The sequence below is a fragment of the Meleagris gallopavo genome, chromosome 20 (genome assembly GCF_000146605.3).
Source record: "Meleagris gallopavo isolate NT-WF06-2002-E0010 breed Aviagen turkey brand Nicholas breeding stock chromosome 20, Turkey_5.1, whole genome shotgun sequence".
Taxonomy (NCBI): Eukaryota; Metazoa; Chordata; class Aves; order Galliformes; family Phasianidae; genus Meleagris; species Meleagris gallopavo.
Window position 1 is genome coordinate 10,570,214 of NC_015030.2, and position 18,126 is coordinate 10,588,339.

The 18,126-nt window shown below is 42.2% G+C and overlaps 1 protein-coding gene across 3 annotated transcripts in view; it reads left to right on the forward strand.

Annotated features, from left to right (window-relative positions):
• The window catches only part of TMEM94 (transmembrane protein 94), a 46,875-nt gene that overhangs the window by 428 nt on the left and 28,321 nt on the right, over positions 1-18,126 (forward strand). For 2 of the 3 annotated variants that reach the window (XM_010721660.3, XM_010721662.3), the window contains exons 1-4: positions 10,285-10,353; positions 15,955-16,074; positions 16,761-16,888; positions 17,488-17,624. In XM_010721660.3, coding sequence (XP_010719962.1) covers positions 10,300-10,353; positions 15,955-16,074; positions 16,761-16,888; positions 17,488-17,624 — 439 coding nt within the window. In that variant the 5' untranslated portion in view covers positions 10,285-10,299. Of the gene's footprint in view, positions 1-6,473; positions 6,596-10,284; positions 10,354-15,954; positions 16,075-16,760; positions 16,889-17,487; positions 17,625-18,126 lie in introns of those variants that run through there. The other variant, XM_010721661.2, reaches the window with a different exon arrangement.

An 18,126-nucleotide genomic window follows, 5' to 3' on the forward strand; every position in this document is an offset into this window, starting at 1 on the left:
GGGACGGGGGCTCCCCCGCAGCGCCGTTCCCCTCAGCGGAGCGTTACCTAGCGGCTTATGAAGGAGATGGGAGAGAAAGAAACAAACAAATCGCAGAAAGCTCCAACACGTGTAGTTCTAAGGCACACCGGCTGGGTGCTCCTCTCGCAGGTGGGGCGGCAGCCGGGCCCACCCGCACGGAGGGAAACGCCTCAGTGCCCACCCCTCACGGCGGGGCGGTCAGCCGCTGCTCTGCGTCGGGGCTCACGTCTGGTAGTCAGCTTGTACCTGATAACTTCCCGAGTCGTATCAGCACCTAAAGTTACCAGACTAGCAGTGCGTGGACATACCCATCCATCCTCCTGAAGCAGCTCCAAGTAGTACAGCTTCCTCCCCAAATACACAGTTTCAGAAGAGATGAAGCCTCTATGGCAAAATTGCTTAAAATCCTATTATTTCATACAGCAGTTGTAGAAAAAAGTTCAGAGTTGAACAGTGGACAGCGCAGTATGCACAAGAAGATGCAATAACATAGTACATCTATATTTCAGGTTCCTTAAAAACAAGTTACAGTGTAAACAAACTATTAGCAGCTACTGTACTATCTTAAAGTACACATCTTGTTCAAATAGAGCAGAATTTAAATAACCTAAAAAGCATAGGAGTCACGTTTTAAAAATCTGTATAATACAGACATACTGCTGGCTTTATACAGGCATCTGGTGCTCTTTCGGTTAGTACTTTTTCTCTGTCATCTTCTACTCAAGCACATCAACACATAATATTCTTAACTCGAACACTTTAAATAAGTGTATTGCCAACGCTTTATCTGATGAGATTAAAATATTAGCAGCTTTAGCATAGGTCCCAGGAACAAATGTTGGCAACACAAGCAGAACCAAGAAAACAAAAGTTTTCCATTTAGTCTTCATATTACATCTTTAACTGTTTAAATTTGTATTTCTTGGACGTTACCCCTGTTTCAGATGCATTCTTGTCAGAGTAGCTGCTAGAAGACAGCAGCAAACACTGCAAAGATCAAACTGCTCAAACAAGAGCCGCCCTAGAAGTGCGCGCTTACATACCCCCGTGATTGGTGAAGCTTGCCATGAGCTATGGGGGATTGGCCAGAAGACAAGTCCTTTGGTAGGGTTGTCCAAAAACAGAGGCCTGCCTAGGGTGTGGGCAGCACTGTCCTACCTGTAGGACAGAGTTTGCATTGTCGCATTTGGATTTTTAACACCTGTAATTATATATGGGACCACTTGTACATCACATGGAGCACTTGGGATCTCTGTCCAGAATACTCTTAAGTGGACAGTGGCAAAAAAAGTTGCTAATGAGCTGCACAGAACTTTTCTGTTCTCTAGTCACAGAAGAACAAGTTAGCTTACTTCCATGATTCTAGACACAGTTATTCATCATCAAATTTTAATGGAACTCATAAAAATAATAAAATACAAAGTCTATTGAACTGAACAGTGCATTTTCCACTTAAGAGTCATACTCTGTTTGAATGAATGTATGCATGTGATCGCCCTAATAGCCTTCAGACGCTGTACCTATTTTGGGGGAATTCTCAGAAAACATTCTTATCACTATGATGTTTGTTAACGTTCTACTTTCAAAGAAACAGCATTGCTTCTGACAGCTTTTTAGCAACACCAGATAAAGTATTCACAGGTAGGCCAATAGTCATATACAGAAAGAAGAATGGAACTCACCCAGCTGGTGAATGAGCTCTATAGCTATGCAGCATTCCTTCCCAGAAAATAGCCTGGTCCAAAATATATCTTCCCTTTAGTGGCTGGCCCTTATGTGAGCCCAGGATCCAGCCCTGGGTCCAGCCCTTCTTGTCACAGGTGCACATTGCCTGTGCTCCCTAGGCCAGCTACACCCCTTCACCAGGTGCTCAATCTCCAGTTCAATTTGTGACTTGTAACAATTTGCCTACAGTTTAATGTCTCCAAATGACAAACACTGGTGTAAGAGCTTTTTTACTTAGATTTACTGTAAGCAGTTATACAGTCTTATAAGCAAAATGAAAAGCTATGCTTTTCTCTATGAGTCAGTGTACATCAGCAAAAAAAGATTTGCTTGAAGAGCCTATAGATACAGCGTTAATTTTATTTTGGGCTGCTGTGTCTTTGTGGTTTTCAGTCATTTAAGTATTTTTTTTAATTGAGGTTGTTATAAAATCCTGTTTAACATAGTAACCATTGTCACGATGAATGACAGCTATCAGTTTTGCAGTGAATTCTTCATACATTTGCTGTAAAGTGTTTTATTTGCCATTTAAGATACCATACCACAAAGCAGACAACGTGTCATCTCTGCAGAAGCTGGAGAGGCCCTCGCAACTTTTTTTTGTTGTATTTTTCACTTTCAATCCTTTAATCACTAAATACTCTTTGTATAATCAATGAATATACAGATGTTATAATTATGAAATAAACAAGAGAGTTTGGCTAAGCAGGTTATTATACCAAAAAGAGAGTAGATAGTGTGCTTACTCTTGTCCTGGACTGGCTGTAAAACTCCAAAGGAGGGATCTTCAGAAGACATCTTCCCCCACTGGCAGTCAGCTCTTCAATGGCTCTAGGAGAGGTGCAGCCTGGCTCCACCCTCTCCAGCAGCACAGGAGAATTGCCTTCACCGGTGCTCCCAGGGCTGACTCATTGCTCACCTCAGCTGATCAGAGGTTCAGGCCGTGATTCCAGCAGTTCCCATACGCTCTTCTTTAAAATCTACTTTCCCAAGAAAGAAAAATGAAGATAATGGAACTCTTTCAGATATATTGCTCCTCAGCTTGCGGTGGGATCAACTACTATGGGTAGAGCAAGGTAGACTAAACTACTTGATCATTCTTTTGATCAGATCTGTCAATTGCTTATCAAGTCACCAGAGGAAAAAGGAAAAAAAAAGTGTTCTTTCAGTTGTGTAGCATTTTGTTTTACCCATCTTATCTTTCAAGTAAATTAATACTCTCACTGAGGACTATTTTCTTGAGGTAAAGACTGGTGTGCCAAAGCTATGCCTCACTTCCCTACTCCTTCCTTGTTGCTCAGCTCTTGCTTTAAGACACCAATGTTCTTTGGAACAAGTCTAATGCACAGGTTCTTTGCTGAAGAGAGAAGGAAGGAGTCTGAGACCTTTTTTCTTTTTGAAAATTCTCAGCAAGTACTGTCTCCCAAAAAGCACGCTTTCAATTGGAAGACGAATTTTAAAGTTAATTTCAAGTTTAACCTTGTTCCTGAATCAAGCTAGAATAGATCTCTCTCTAATTCCTGTCACCTAGCAAGGGGAGTGAAGCCTGTGTGAAATACACTTCTGATTCTTCACAGCCATGCACAAATGAGACGTTTGGCCGCTACTGAGTTGATAATACTTAGCACATATACAGCACCAATTTAGAGGATTTCACTTTACAAATACTCGTACACTTACTTCACAGTTTCTCTCTGACGCAGATATGTATATCCGTATCAGTAATATGAGGTTATTGAGGCAAAGAATATTTAGCTGGTCCAAATTTTTACAAGTAATTTTTTTGTTTGCAAGCCAGTACCGAAGCAAAGAAGCGTGGCTGCCAGCTCCCTTCTGTGCTCTCAGTGGGTTTCACATCAATTGACACTATCACTTCATGCATCTTTGAGAACCCATATGCCAGCAAATGTGCCAGTGTTGCAAATTAGCAGACAGACATCAGCTCCTCATGAGTAGGAAGTCCGTATGCTTCTGCTGATATCAAAACAATGCGCTCTATCTGAGCCGTGTTTTCCTAAGGCAGCTGCTTTTTTGATTATTATAGGTTCCCCCTTGTTTCTGTTCTTGATGATGGATTGGAATTCTGTTACTGAGGAATTCATTTTTGATAGTTTCATTGAACATGAAGACATTCAGTTTCCCCATCGTATTTTATAGTCTGTTCTAGTGAATCAGTGATTGAATGCTGTGGGGAAAATGAAGTGGATTTGCTTTTCTCCCTAAAGACTTGTGACTCCTCAAATGTGTTTTTTTTTCCCAAGTGTCTGTAGGGGAGAGTTAGAGTGAATGAATGCACATCTCTGCACATCTGTACACTGTACATTGCTTGCAGAATTCATAAACTGCTTCAGCTCCTTATTGTGTGAAGCCATTTTCTGGGTGTTTGCAAGACCTCTGTGAGGCATATGAGGTTTTAGTTGCTATGGCATAATTTTTGCGAACAACCTTGGAGAATATTTATTCTGGTAAAGTATGTATTTGAAAGAAAGCTTGCAAATCACAGTTTACATGGCTACAATACCAATCCTAGTGTAGAAATTCAGGAAAGATATTTCTCACTATAGTTTGTCTTCTCCTTTAGCATCACTTGACCTGAAGCTAATTTTGGAAAAGCCCTGAGCACATATGATGATGAAGGAGTGTTGCATGCATTGCTCTGATTACTTTTACAAGCTCTTAGTATATCGTTCATTTTAACAGGTTTTGATTTTACTTAGGTAAGAATTATCTTTCTAACTAGTCCTTCCTTTTTAGCACTTGTGCTTTGTGTGCTGCTTCCTAGCACTGAAGGACTTCAGGGTGGTATTCGTAAGCATGCAAATGATGTGCCTTGAACTTTAAGGAATGGCGTGCTTTGCATTCAAGATCACATTTCAGTTTGGTGCTTAAATCAGAATGTCATTTGCTGCAGTGCAGCAAATCCTGCCTCCTGCCCAACTGTCTCCCTGCATGGCCCCTACTGCTGCTAGTGATACAGATTCTGAAGAACAAACAGCTGAAGATGTTTTTACTTGCTCTGCTTTTGTGACTGTGGCTTCCCAGTTGCCTGGTCATGTCACTGGTAATTATGATTTTGAAGTGCAGATCCAGAGAGAAATACAGCCATGTAATTTTTTGTCTGAACATGTAAGGACAAGGTACACAAACCCCTTGGTAGATCTAATGAATCTTCTGTTGGGGATGGGGTAAAAAAAATAATCCTGGATTTATTTCTTAGCCCTCTCATTGTTAGTTGCCATCTTCTCCATGTTAAAATCATCTTGTCTTGCCTTGCCTTATATTGAAATGATGCTCAAGTTAAAATGGGATACTGATGCTCTAAGCTGCTGCGTGCAAACATGCAGAGTTGCATTTTCCTCCTTCCCACTCCCAGCACTCCTTGTCAGCTTTGCTCCCGTAACTTTATCTGATCCTCTCTTTGCAGTTGCTGATTGGCCTGGCTGGGATACAGTGTGCCTGAAAATAGCTCCGTTCCCTTGATGTGTGCATATTGACAAGAGTCACAGAACAGAGTAGAGCAGAGTCCAGTCTTGTGGCAGATGGCAGATGGAAAACTGCACTTGCAGGCATTAGTTTCTGTACTGCAAGCAATTCTTTGATAAGCAGAATACTGAATACTTGCTGCTTCCCAGAATGCAGGGGCAGTGCTTGCCTGCAAGAGAGGATTTTTATATCTAACACTTCAGCATGGCAGTAGTGGCTTTCTGAGTAAGCTTTGGATGCCTTTTATTTTCCTTGAAATTATGTAGCACCACAGTATTCAGAGAATACTGTAGAGTCATATCATAGAATCATAGGATGGGTGGGTTGAAAGGACCCTTAAGATCATCTAGTTCCAACCTCTTTGCTATGGGCAGGGGCACCTCCTGCTAGATGAGGTTGCTTCAAAGCCCCATCCAGCCTGGAAGATTTTTTGAACGCTTCCAGGCAGGGAGCATCCACAAGATCTCTGGGCAATCTCTGCTGAGACATTCTGTTCCAGTGTCTCACCACCATCACAGTAAAGAGTTTCTTCCTAATATCTGGTCTAAATCTATACTCTTCCAGTTTAAAGCTATTTCCCATTTTCAACTTGCTACATGCCGTTATAAAAAGTCCCTCAAGATTTTCTGTAGGCCCCCTTCAGGTACTGGAAGGCTGCTATATATTCTCCCCATGGAGAGATGGGAGATCAAGGAGCATATTGTCTAGAAAAAAGTTGGGAGCTCCATGGCTGCTTCCTACTTCAATTCTGCTAGAGTCCCAGTGTGCTAAAATAAAAATGGTCTAGTTACTAGCAGCACAGCTCTATCAAAGATTGGGAGTGCTTTTCTGCAAATGGAAGAATCATTACTGCAGGCTTTGTTAGAGATAAGCTGGACAAAGCTCCCATTTGATAAGAAAAGCAAGACAAATAGCTATGGATAGCAGCTTGCTCCGACACCTGGCAGAATCCAGAGTATGGTCAGCTTTTTCTGGGGACTTGCCTGAAAGTCTGTCAGGGCTTCAACAGTGCTCTCACCCTGAGGCACAGAGAACTTAATTCATCTCCCATTTCCAGTTCTGGGGGGAGTTGAGCTAATAGGATCAATTCTGAGTAAAGAGGGAGATGCTGTACTGTCAGAAGCACTTTTCTGTTCCCCAGTTCTCCTTTTAAAAAACAATTTGAATTATGTGACTTCCATTACTTTCTTGTCCTAAAGGCAGTGGTATTGGGAAATTAACTGCTTCCCCTTCTATTTTCACAGATGGTGATAAGTATAACCAAGCTCATCTCTACCTAGGAGACATTCTTCCCTGAGAAGCAATCCACTTTTACTGGACATGCTTACAGAATTGCGTAGCCATGGACCTCAAGGAGAAGTGTCAGGTAGGTTTCCTGATAAGGATCATGCATAACCTAAATGTCAAGTCCTAATTGTCTTTCATTATTTTGAGTCAAGTCTAACCACTGGGTGTTGTTATGTGACAATATAATCCATGGTTAATATAAAAATTGAGACTTCTGTCACCTTGACACTCATCGAGATGCACTCACTTGTCTCAGTAGGTAAAGTCTGCTGCGAGGTTGTCCAGCAATGGCAGAGTGCTGTTCTGTATGTCACCTCCTTTGTTACATCCCATTGATCAACATCCAGTATGGTGAGATCTAGGTATCTTCAAGTGGTGAACAGAGCTGTGAGTAGGGCTTTCAAGATACAACGTTGTGATTTCTTCATGCACTCACAAGTCAGCTGTGGATTTTAATGGTCGTTCAGTTTTGTTTTAGGAAATGTCAGTTAACCCAGGTGATGTGTTTGGGAAATTAATTTCTGTTTGATGGATTTACACATGGCTTGGCCTGGCAGAGGCCAGAAATTGTTTCCCCACAGAACTATTTAAATATGTTGAGTTGCTAGGGTGCGAATACTCACTTTTCAATCAGTACCCCTTACAGAGAATCTCAGTGAAGGTGAAAGACTGAATAGCTTACAGAAACAACTCCAGTGCCTAGAACAAGTCCTTTTGAGGCTGAGACTGAAGCACCATGGTGGAACAGCATAGGTGAAGTTTATCGTAGAATCAGGAAATCATAGAATGGCTTGGGTTGGAAAGGACCTCAGGGATCATCCAGTTCCAAACCCCCTGCCACAGGCAGGGTTGCCAGCTGCTGGATCAAGCTCTAGATCAGGTTGCCTAGGCCCCATCCAGCCTGGCCTTGAGCACCTCCACGGATGGGGCACCCACAATATCTCTGGGCAACCTGTTCCAGCACCTCAGCACCTTCTCAGTGAAAAACTTTCCCCTCTACATCTCCCTGCCTTTAGTTGAAAACCATTTCTGCTTGTCCTATCACTACGCATGTAAAAAGTTGATATCACTCCTGTTTATAGTCTCCCGTTAGATATTGGAAGGCCATAAAGATGTCTTTCTGCACCCTTCTCTTCTCCAGACTGAACAAGCACAGCTCCCTCAGCCTGTCTTCACAGGAGAGGTGCTCCAGCCCTCTGATCATACTCATGGCTCTCCTGTGGACCCTTTTTAAAAGGTCCACATCTTTCCTGTGTTGGAGGTCCCAGATCTGGATGCAGTACTCCAGTGGGGCCTCACAGGGGCAGAGTAAGGGGGACAATCACCTTCCTTGTCCTTCTGGCCTCTGCTCTTCTGATGCAGCCCAGGATACAATTGACCTTTAGGGCTGCAAGTGCACACTACTGGCTCATGTTAAGTCTTTAATCTGCCAGAACCTCTTATTCCTACCCACCAGGGCTAATCTCAAGTTCTTCTCCCCGTCTGTATGTATATCTGGGGTTGTCCTGAATCGAGTGCAACACCTGCACTTGGCTTTGTTGAACCTCATTAGGTTTACAGAGGCCCACCTTTTGAGTTTGACAGTGTCCCTTTGGATGGCATCCCTTCCTTCTGTTGTATCAACTGCAAAACTCAACTCAACTTGGTGTTGTCCACAAACTTGCCAGGAGTGCTCTTGATCCCATCATCTATGTCATTGATAAAGATGTTAGAGAGTACCAGTCCCAAGACAGACCCCTCAGGTTCACCACTCATCACCACCCTTTGCCTAGACATGGAGTCATTTACCACAATCCTCTGTCTTTGACCACCCAGCCAATTCCTTGTCCACCAAATAGTTCTGCCTTCAAGTCCATACCTCTCCAGTTTAGAGATAAGGATGTGGTATGGGACCGTGTCAGAGGCCTTGCAGAAGCCATGGTATTGCTCTGTTACTGACAAGTTGCTTTATTCACATTCATTTAAGTCTCTAAAAGATGCAGAGCCACAAGAAACAGATGACGAAGCACTAAGTTGGAAAGAGGCTGATTCATATATGGTATGTGAGGATTTGCCTAGTATTGTTGTTAGTGTTCCTTTTTTTCTCCTTTTTTCGTTTGTGACAAACTGAGTAGATGAACAGAGTGAAAAGAGGGTGTAAGAAAAAAATGTACCATTAGGACATTTTGTTCTTTTCTGCAATTTAAAATTGTTGTCTAGGAAACAAAATACTCTACAGAACTATGAAGGATATCTTTTTCCTTTTTTCTCTTCCTGCTTTCTAGTGAATTGACATTAAATGTGGTGGCTGCTTCCTTTCAAGATTTAAGAGCTTTGTGAGATGACATACCGAAGTATAACTCAGTGCCAACATGAAGATGATAACTCATTCTTTCGGGAATTGTCTTAGATCAACTTTGCAGCTTTTATCAATATGGAGACCTCTAGTCACTGTATTTCTGGCTTTAAACAAAGAATATAAAGTGTGCCTATTTTGTCTATTTTATCTGATTCTCAGGTAAGGAGAGGAAGTAAAGATTTTGGCTAGGGCTGGTAGGCAAGTCCTGACACCTGCATGTGGTCTTCAGAGCTGCACAATATGCTGAGACTGGAAGTCTTTGCAGTAAATGCCTGTTCCATTTTATACAGGTTGGCTATAATCCTTGGCAAGTTACTGACATGGTTCCAGTTCTTCACCCTTTTCTATGTGGAAGGAAATAATTGATGTAAAGATTGCTTTGCAAAGCTGGGTAGCTCAGACAGAATCAGGACAGCACTGAAGCAGGAGCTATATAAAAACCCACTTACAAAGATGTTTACTTCCAACAACAAAAAGGAAGCAATTCCTGTAAAATATGAGAGTGAGAGAAAGTTCATTCCTTCCTTGCCTCCAAAGGCCTTTTTTTTCATTACCTGTCATTGCACTCAGCCCGTCCCTGTCTGCACTATTTCTTTGCCTCTTTGTGGCACTGAACAGCTGGCAGTAAGCAGTGGGCCCCAGACATGGTGTATGGCTATGAAGAATCTCTGTGCACCTTTTGGTTTAGATAGGGTGGTGCAGGATGTGTGAATGCTGATGGGGCATTTGCTGTTTTCTCTATGTCTTAGTTTCAGCTGGGACTCTGGAGAAAACAATTCCATCCTGGCTGAAACTAAGACACGCTATCAACAGGAAAAGAGGGTAGGAACACCTCAGACTGGACCTGTAGCCATCCCATTTATTTTTAAGTTGAGCTTGAATTCAAAGCTATGGAGTCCCCTGGATGATTCTCCTAGAGTTACATAGGGAAATCAGCATTCCTGGGGCTCTGTCTCTTACCTGTTTTTTTCCCTTGGCTGCTTAGGTGTTCCTTCTTCTATAGTATATTTTACAGCATTTTGTCCCATCTAATTTGCCATCTGTTTTTCTAGAGCCCCGTCTGTCAGCATCAACCCTTACTATGTGTGCATATGCATCCCTACAGACAGGGAACCCAGGGATTCTGGCTGAATCAACTCTGTCTGATGAAGGACCATTCTTTCAGATGTCTGGGGCTATCCTGGGCAAACTTCCTTCTGTCTCTGTCTTTTTTTCCTTCCTCTCCTCCATCCCCCACCCCCATCCACCGCCTCCTTGCTGGATCTGCAGCAAGACTGGAAACAGGCTGAATTAATCAGCAGACTGGTGCTTCACTCTGCTGCTTCTGTCTCATTCTCTGCAGTGCTGGGCTGCGCGCAGTCTTTCTCTCTCTCTCCTCTGTTCTCATTTTTGGAGAGCAGCAGCAGTGCAAGTTGCTGTATAAGTGGCTCAGGAGTATAGGCCAGATGCTCTTTAAGCAGGCTGATCTCTGGATCACCCACCAAGGCAAATGCCGCAAAGTAAGTTTCTCTCTCTTAATGTTTAAATTCAAAATGGCTTTCCCTCTCTCCTTCCCCAACCTGCATCTTGCCTGATGTGAAAAGCTAATGTGAATAAGCTCTGCATGAAAAGCTTGGAGGTTTTGAGGAAAAACGTTATAGCAGGACATGAAGCAGTGAAGATTTTTAGCAAGGGAATGGCTTTGTTATTGAAGGGGTTGGTGAGAGAAGCCTTGTTTTAAATCACAGGTTTAACTGTAGGACCAACAGAAGGGGGCAAAGATGAATTTAGCTTCTGACACCTGCTTTGCTACTCCTCTGCCTTTTGACTTAAATTTGTCTGTTTCTTCTGTGTGCTTTGATCTGTGGCTGTTGAACATCAGTACTCCTTTTAAACATGTTTTGTGGTGCATCTACCAGGCTATATAGTACTTTAGTCCTCAGAGTCTTCAGATAATAAAGTGGGGGTGGGAAAGAAACTAATGGGAAGATGAAAGAATTGCTGAAGTTCTGTGAATTTCTGAACATTACTTGACTGAGAGATTAACATCCTCTGGAATAAGCTCTGCATTGGCGTAAAGCACCATAGTGTGTATCAGAAACAGAATAAATACAGAGCCGTAACTGATCTCTGATCTTGGAGGAATACTGTAGCAGGATAAATTAATCACAGATTTAGAATTACGTACTACAGGTGAGCTTCAAAGCACTGCATAAACTCCGCCTCATCCTGCCAGCAGCCTGGTGGAGCAAGTAACTGTGGCTGGGAATGTGTTGCTGCAAACAGGACCAAAGAGACAGACAAGCAAAGGTACAATTCAGAACAGTTGTACTGCTAAGCTGCTACTAGCTGAGGGAGAAAGAAAGCACTGAGCTTTGCATTACCCATGTAGAAAGGTTGATTGTGCCTGTTGGCATCTTACTCTGTGTTTCACAGAGGGCATAAAATTTGAATGTCATTGTGTGCTATAAAATGGACTCTGTTCCAAGCAAAATGTAGTGGTGATTCAGACAGCCAATTAGTGCTGCTCTGGCCAGATATCAGAGATTGTTGCTTCTGCTGCTCTGTTTCTTTGCAGTGTAAGTCTACAGGTGATGAGCAGCAGGAAGCTTTGAAAGCAGCTTCCCCAGGGGAGCCCTCACAGGCACTCAGTTACCATGCTGTGGGGCCTCTTTTGTCCTGGGGTGGAGGGGTTCTGGGCTGCCTTTCATACTGCTGCTGCAGATGGAGGAAGGAGACAGTTGTTGACTGTTCTCTGTCCATTAATCTGGGCACTGCTTTGCAGAAGGCTTAGCTTTTTTCATTTGATTTGAGACCACCAACAGTTAAGCTGTGGCTGCCAGGCTCTTATCAGGTGGTATTTAAACGAATTTTAATAGCTGTGTTCATTTGTGCCTTCTGGTACATTTCCCTGTATGTCCAGTCCTAAAGACAGTAGTTCCCACAGCGCTATGATGTGCTTAGTGGAGCTGCCTGAATCATGCAAATATCAACATACATTTCTTTTTTTCTGTGCTTTCTGGTAGTGTTGAGGTGAGTTGGTGAATATTGTAGTTTCACATACATATGGCTGGTAGGGGGTTAGTAGTCCCATTGCAGAGTCAAGAAACGATAGCACAGAAGAGCTTTAGATTTTCCTACTGTCCCACAGAAATCTGTGGCAGAAATAGAATCCAGCTGTTGCTGACAGCCCAGATTCTCAGTGAAGAAATTATCCTTCATTATTACGTCTGGAGTGGAAATAGGTAAGGGTAGAGGCTTTATATGTTTTGGGTCACTTGGCAAGCACACTTGTGGAGTCAGGACAGACCTGTTTTTAAAAGTAACTGGGTGAACACCAAGAAAGACAAAAAACGTAACTGAGACCAAGGATGTAGGTAACAACCGGGACACCTTTGCCTAGAGTGGCCTATCTCCTAGCTCTGCTGGCTACATCTCTATCATGCTACAGATACCTATATCTATCTGTCTATATCCATATATCTATATAACCATTATTATAGATATTATTATAGATATTATTATAGATATTATTATAAATAGCCTGAGCACTAACTCAGCAGCTGCACTTGGACAGAGCTGTAGTACACTGAAGTATGATTTACTTTAGAACAAAAATAAATCACTCTCTAGCACTAGCTTGCTGTAAGAAATGTTGCCCGAAGAAATGGCATGCTTTTGTGTGTATGGTCTGCCATCCCCTCTGATTGGACTAAAAAAAGCTGCACTGTGGGTCGTATTGTGCCTTGTCATAAGCAAGAATCTGACTTTATGTTAATGCAAATATATCTGGTGAAGTTGTTCCTTCTCATGTGTTTTTGAAGCTGTGAATAACACATTTCATGAGGTGTAATCAATGAATTAGATTAATAGCGTGAAAAATATTACTGTTAAATTAAAAACCGCCTTCTTGTTTCTGCTAGAGCAATGCAAAATAGCTCTCAGAAAAAGGAAGAAGATTCTCTTGCACAGTTTCCTGCCTCCAACTGTTGAAATCTGAGAAGCAGTTGAGTCAAAGTGTTGAAAAAGGGGACTTATTGTATGCATCCTGGAGAGAGGGAAAGAGTCTGACAGCTTCCTAGTAGGGGTTTTCCATACCACTCTGAATCGGAGAGGTGGAATTGCAATCTATGAAAACTGAACCCTCTAGCAAATCTTCTGTTTCCTATTCACTTATTTTTTTAACAGCCTTTTTAAAGGCAGTTATGTCGAAATACATACTGTAATCTTGGTGAGAAGCCTTTATTCTGCAAGAACCAAATCCACAGAGGGCAAAGTGTATCTACCGCTGTGTAAGGTTGAATAAGCGTACATGCCTATAGAAGCAGTGGAAAGGGTGAGTTTTATAATGCAGAACGTATATTTGTGCTCCAGTATTGTTTAACAAATGTTTGGCACATGGTTCAACAACATGTATTATATCAATACTGATACAACAAATAAATATGCTACTGTGGTTGTGTGGTCGCTGCATGAAAATAAGAGGAATTCAGGATAATAAAACTTCATGCAGGAAGCAGACATGACTAGGTGAGGATGCTCAGGAATAACTTTTCATTGTAAGAGAAAATTCAGAAGACAAACAGTGTTTTCCTATATGCAACCTGAAAGCACGAGGAAGGGAAAGGAAACCTTTTTGCTCTGAGGCAGGCAAGGCTGTTGAAACAAACTCCTGGATTTGGTATTTGGCAACTGATATCCCCATGTCAAACTATGGAGGGCCAACTGAATGGAGAAAGCAACACGAAGTCTATTGATACTGCTCCACTTTTAGTTCTGAGCTGCTTCTGGTCTCTTCCTGGAGAGCCAAACCTACGGTTTTCTGAGTCAGCACAGGCAGCTCACTAACAATATTACAGTGTTTGTTTATCAGGCTGGCTCTATCTGCTCACTTTACCATAAACTCCATGTTTTAAGTGTCAAGATGGGTGTTTAAAAATCCTTATTCTTCCTCCTCATCAGTCCTTCCAGACTTTGTTCTTTCTCACCTACTGCATCTTACTTCCTTGACCGATCCTATGGCAAAACCATAACACCTGTGTTAAGACTGGAGCAGGTGTGCAAATGTTTCAGGAAGCTTCTTGGTTCCCTATGAATTTGCTCCCTTCTCTTACTTGCTCCCTACTATGATGTGACACTTTCTAGGAGTACATAGCTGTACTAAATGTTATTAAGCACAGGTTTCCTCACGTTTCTTCTGTACTGGTTGGGTACTGTTCTGTACTGTTTAAGCAGACCTTGCTTTTTAGTTAAAGTCTCCCTTATTGCTACATTTCAGTTTGCACCTTATTTATCTGACTTCTTTCTCACTGTTGGAAAGAAAGGGTAAATGTTTTTGTGAGTGCTTTGCTGTGCCCCAGTCAGCTAGCAGTCAGGAGAGAGAGAACCTGGTTGATGCTCACTCTGTGTTGTTCTCAGGCACTCCTGCTTGCAGCACTCCCATGGTGCCATGCCATGCCTGTTGCCAGCTTGCTGCCTGCCATCTTCTGCTTTGGGAGTCTTTAGGAGACTTCTATGTTTAGTCCTGTGCTGATGATACCTGGGCTGCTTCCAAGAACAACACAGAACTGCTTCCTCAATTCCTAAAACTGACACAGAGAATGAAAACTAAGCAGGTTTATTTTTATTTCTAAAAAACTGCAGCTAAAGCAGCACTACTAGACTGCATGGCCAGAATTTGCTGTTTCAAATTGTGCCTGCTAAGTGGGGGGAGGGTGGCGGACGGGAAAGGGATGCCTGGATGATGTTTTAAAGAGCAGATATCAGCCATTTCTTGACATTGCTGTAACAGTTTTTGATTGAGTCATCAGAGCAAATTGATTCAAAGTGCAAGGTTAGTTTCTAGTAGAAGTTTATCAACAAAAACACTTATTTATGGAACATGAAGAAAAGTGCAAACCAGAGTTGAGATGCATTTGCAGAGCTGGATGTCTGTGCATATAGCTGAACAGCAGAGAGCTGGGAAGAGCTTGTGGCTGCAATAGCAGGACAAGCTGCAGATCCCGCCTGAACTGTATTTGCTAGAATATGTGTCACACTGGTGGGAGCTGAGGGAAGCTTCCTGCCTGCTTTGTGTTTAGTAGGTCTGTACTCTGTAAACAGCATGATGCGCCTGAGCATTTCTAATGTGCAGAATATTCTGTTCACTGTCACCTTCAGGGTATTTGTATTAGAGCATGAAATGCAAATGAGAAATTATTGCACAGTCCCATGGTATTTGCAACAGCCACCTGCCTGCTTTTCCTTGTTGATTCACTTTCAGTGATCTGGTAGTCCCAGTACCTCTCAGCAGTCTCAGATTTGAAAGGAAGGTAAATGCTTGTGTTCTTATCCTGGGAATGCAACATTTGTCCTACTTTCATGGGGCATTATGAAAGTAATAATGCCCCATGATCATCAGAAACTTATGGCCGTGTTGTCCAAATAACTCTCCCTTGGGTTGCATCCTTTCAGGCTCCTGCCTCTTTACTGAATAATGAAGGAGTAGTAGTTTGGACTGCATATGCTCCCTTCAAGCCAGAATGTCTCACCTGTATGTTCTCACAATTCAGCACTAAAGACTCCAGTGCTTTCTCTTGTAAAAGGATTTGTTGATGCTGGAATAATCTCTTCCTGAGCTGTTGAGTGGCCTAGCACTTAAATCTGGGAGATTTTGTAGCCACTGAAGCAGTGTACAGAACCAAAATTTGTAGTTAGCAGTTGTAGAAACTGGACCCCTCTTTTTTAGCACTGCAGGTATTCTACTGCTTAGTTGTTAATTATGTTAGCAAGATCTATCCTGTATCAATAAAATTTCAGTGTAACCATCTGTGTTCTGTTGTCTCTATAAGCTGATACCAGTTCAGGTGTCTGTAACCTCAGAACTGAGCAGTCTTTCTTAGTATTGTCCCCATCTTGCTAACAAGAACCTTGTTTTGCAGAAATGGCTTGGTGTATGACTATATAGGTGCTATAATTCCAGCCAGCAGTCACAAGAAGAGAGATGATTTCAAGGAAATGAATAATCAAACTGGTTGTGATGAGTGCGAGGCATTCACAGTAGGATGCTCAGTTAGCCACCAGAAACAAGCTGAAAAAGAAAATAGAAAAGTACTAAACAGTTCGTTTTTCTGGCACTTCAGGATGAGATGACCTCAAGTTTGGGCCTTACCACAAAGAAAGCCCTTATGATCTTGAGAGACCAGTTGACAACACTGCTGGAAGGACATCAGAAGGAACGGAAAAAAGTGACTTCATGGAAGGTGAGACACCAAACAGCACTAGGTTGGTTACTCACTTTCCCCTTCTCAAAGCAAAGTTGAGGATTAACTGAAAATTGGCTGCATTTCCTCTTTGACTGCTGCTGCTGCTGCAAAGTTTCCAGGTTTAGAACTGCTGAAGTCTTTGGGAACAAAGCAAGGAATTACCTAGGGGTATATTTCTCAGCACTTTTCTTGTGGCTGCTGGTGTTCTTCAGGAGCTTAGCTTCAGCTATGAAGTATCTTAACATCTTCTAGAGCCACTAATGGCAGCGTGTACAGGAGAGCCATATCAACTGTAGAGAAAGAGAAGTGGAACTCAACAGTCTTCCCTTGTCCTCCATGTTTATCTGGTACATGCATTGAATACAAAGTGCTAGTGTTTATTCATGCTACTTAAACATATTTCTTTCTAGATAGTGACAATAGCGTAGCATGGCACAGAAGTTTCTTCATTCTTCCAAGCAAGACTAAAGATAGCAGTGCTCACCCAGACTCCCCAGCTGAACAACCTTTAGTGCTGTAGCATTTGCATCACTGATCTGGGATGCTTTGTTTAATTCTAAGGGGATTTACAAAGTTGTGTTCATCTTGGAGTGTCTGTTAACTGCTGCCTTTATCTTTCCTCTACTTTTTTGAATACCTAGCTTTGGATTTTATGAATGTTGTCTGCTGCTTTCCTTTTGTAGGAGGCATGGAGAAGCAGTTTTTTGTATCATGGTAACCGTTGCTCCTGTTTCCACTGGCCTGGTGCATCTCTGATGCTTCTGGCAGTGGTGTTGCTGCTGTGTTGCTCTGGGAGCCAGCCAGAGGGAAAGTAAGCAAAAAATCATTTACTGGTTGACTGAAGCAAACGGTAATTTTGCATCCTCTTGACTCTGTGTATGGCTGACGTATCATCATTGGCCCTCATTCTGTGTAATCGTGAACATGTTCATACTGGTAATTCTGTCCCTCTCCCTTCCACAAAACTTCAACTAACTTAACTCTACTTCTAATCGACCCATAGAGCATCTTGTGGAGAGAATGAGTTTTGAATGAATTTTCTTTCCAGTTTTCCTAGATCTTAAAAAATCCTGAGACGTTAGAATTGTTCAGCAGGATTTTGAAACTAGAGAAGTTAGTGACTCATAAGAGAAGCTACTTTACGGTCACAAGAGCCATAACATGCTTGACTGTATTTGTAAGGGAGTTTTTTAATTGAGACAGGTCTTTCCAAACTTCCCTGGTGGCGTTATCTTGAAGAAGCGTGGCTGTGGCTTCTCTGCTTTTCCTTTTTAAACATGAGTCTTTGGGATGTAGGAATAAACAATTGAACAGATGTGCATTTATCTCTGTGGGTGGCCGGCAGCATATTCTGCTCATTTACTCAAAACTCAACTGCTTTCTGCTTTCTTTTGTTTTTGCTGTGTGAAGCCAACGTGCTGAAATAGTTAATGCATTGGCACTCTTCCTCCTTCTCCTCTTGGATCTCTTCATGATTGGACGTCAGGAGAGGCTGAAGTGTAAAGAGGTGGAGAGAAGACTTCAGATGATCATTGATAAGATAAATGGTGAGGCCTCATTCATCTGTCTGTCATTTGGATTTGTATTTCCACTACATTGGATTTTTCTCCAAAACTTGATCATGTGTTATTAATTGAGCTTACTAGCCTTGCCCTGTGTGACACAGAAACAGGCTGTGATAGCTGTGTCCTATGTCATGCCTCTCCTGTGGAATCATTATTTTGAGCTGTGGTGTGGCCATGCGCGTCCATCTGGTATGTTACCAGATAGGTGTGTGTTATGTCCCTACTATATCCCTAATTTCTTACAAAAGTATCTGCCTAGTCACACATGATGAAAGAAGAAAATGTGAGATTGTGCTACAACATAGAACAGAAAGAAATAAATTGCTGTACATAAGCATCTTCTCAATGGGGGCTTTTGAACTCAAGGTGGCAGTTCATTTCAGTGTGGCAACTTTAAGGACATTCCCTAGGTTTTTCACTGTATGAGTATGTATTTAATGTTACCGTGTGACAGTATTTAATTGATTATACAGGGTGTTGGGAG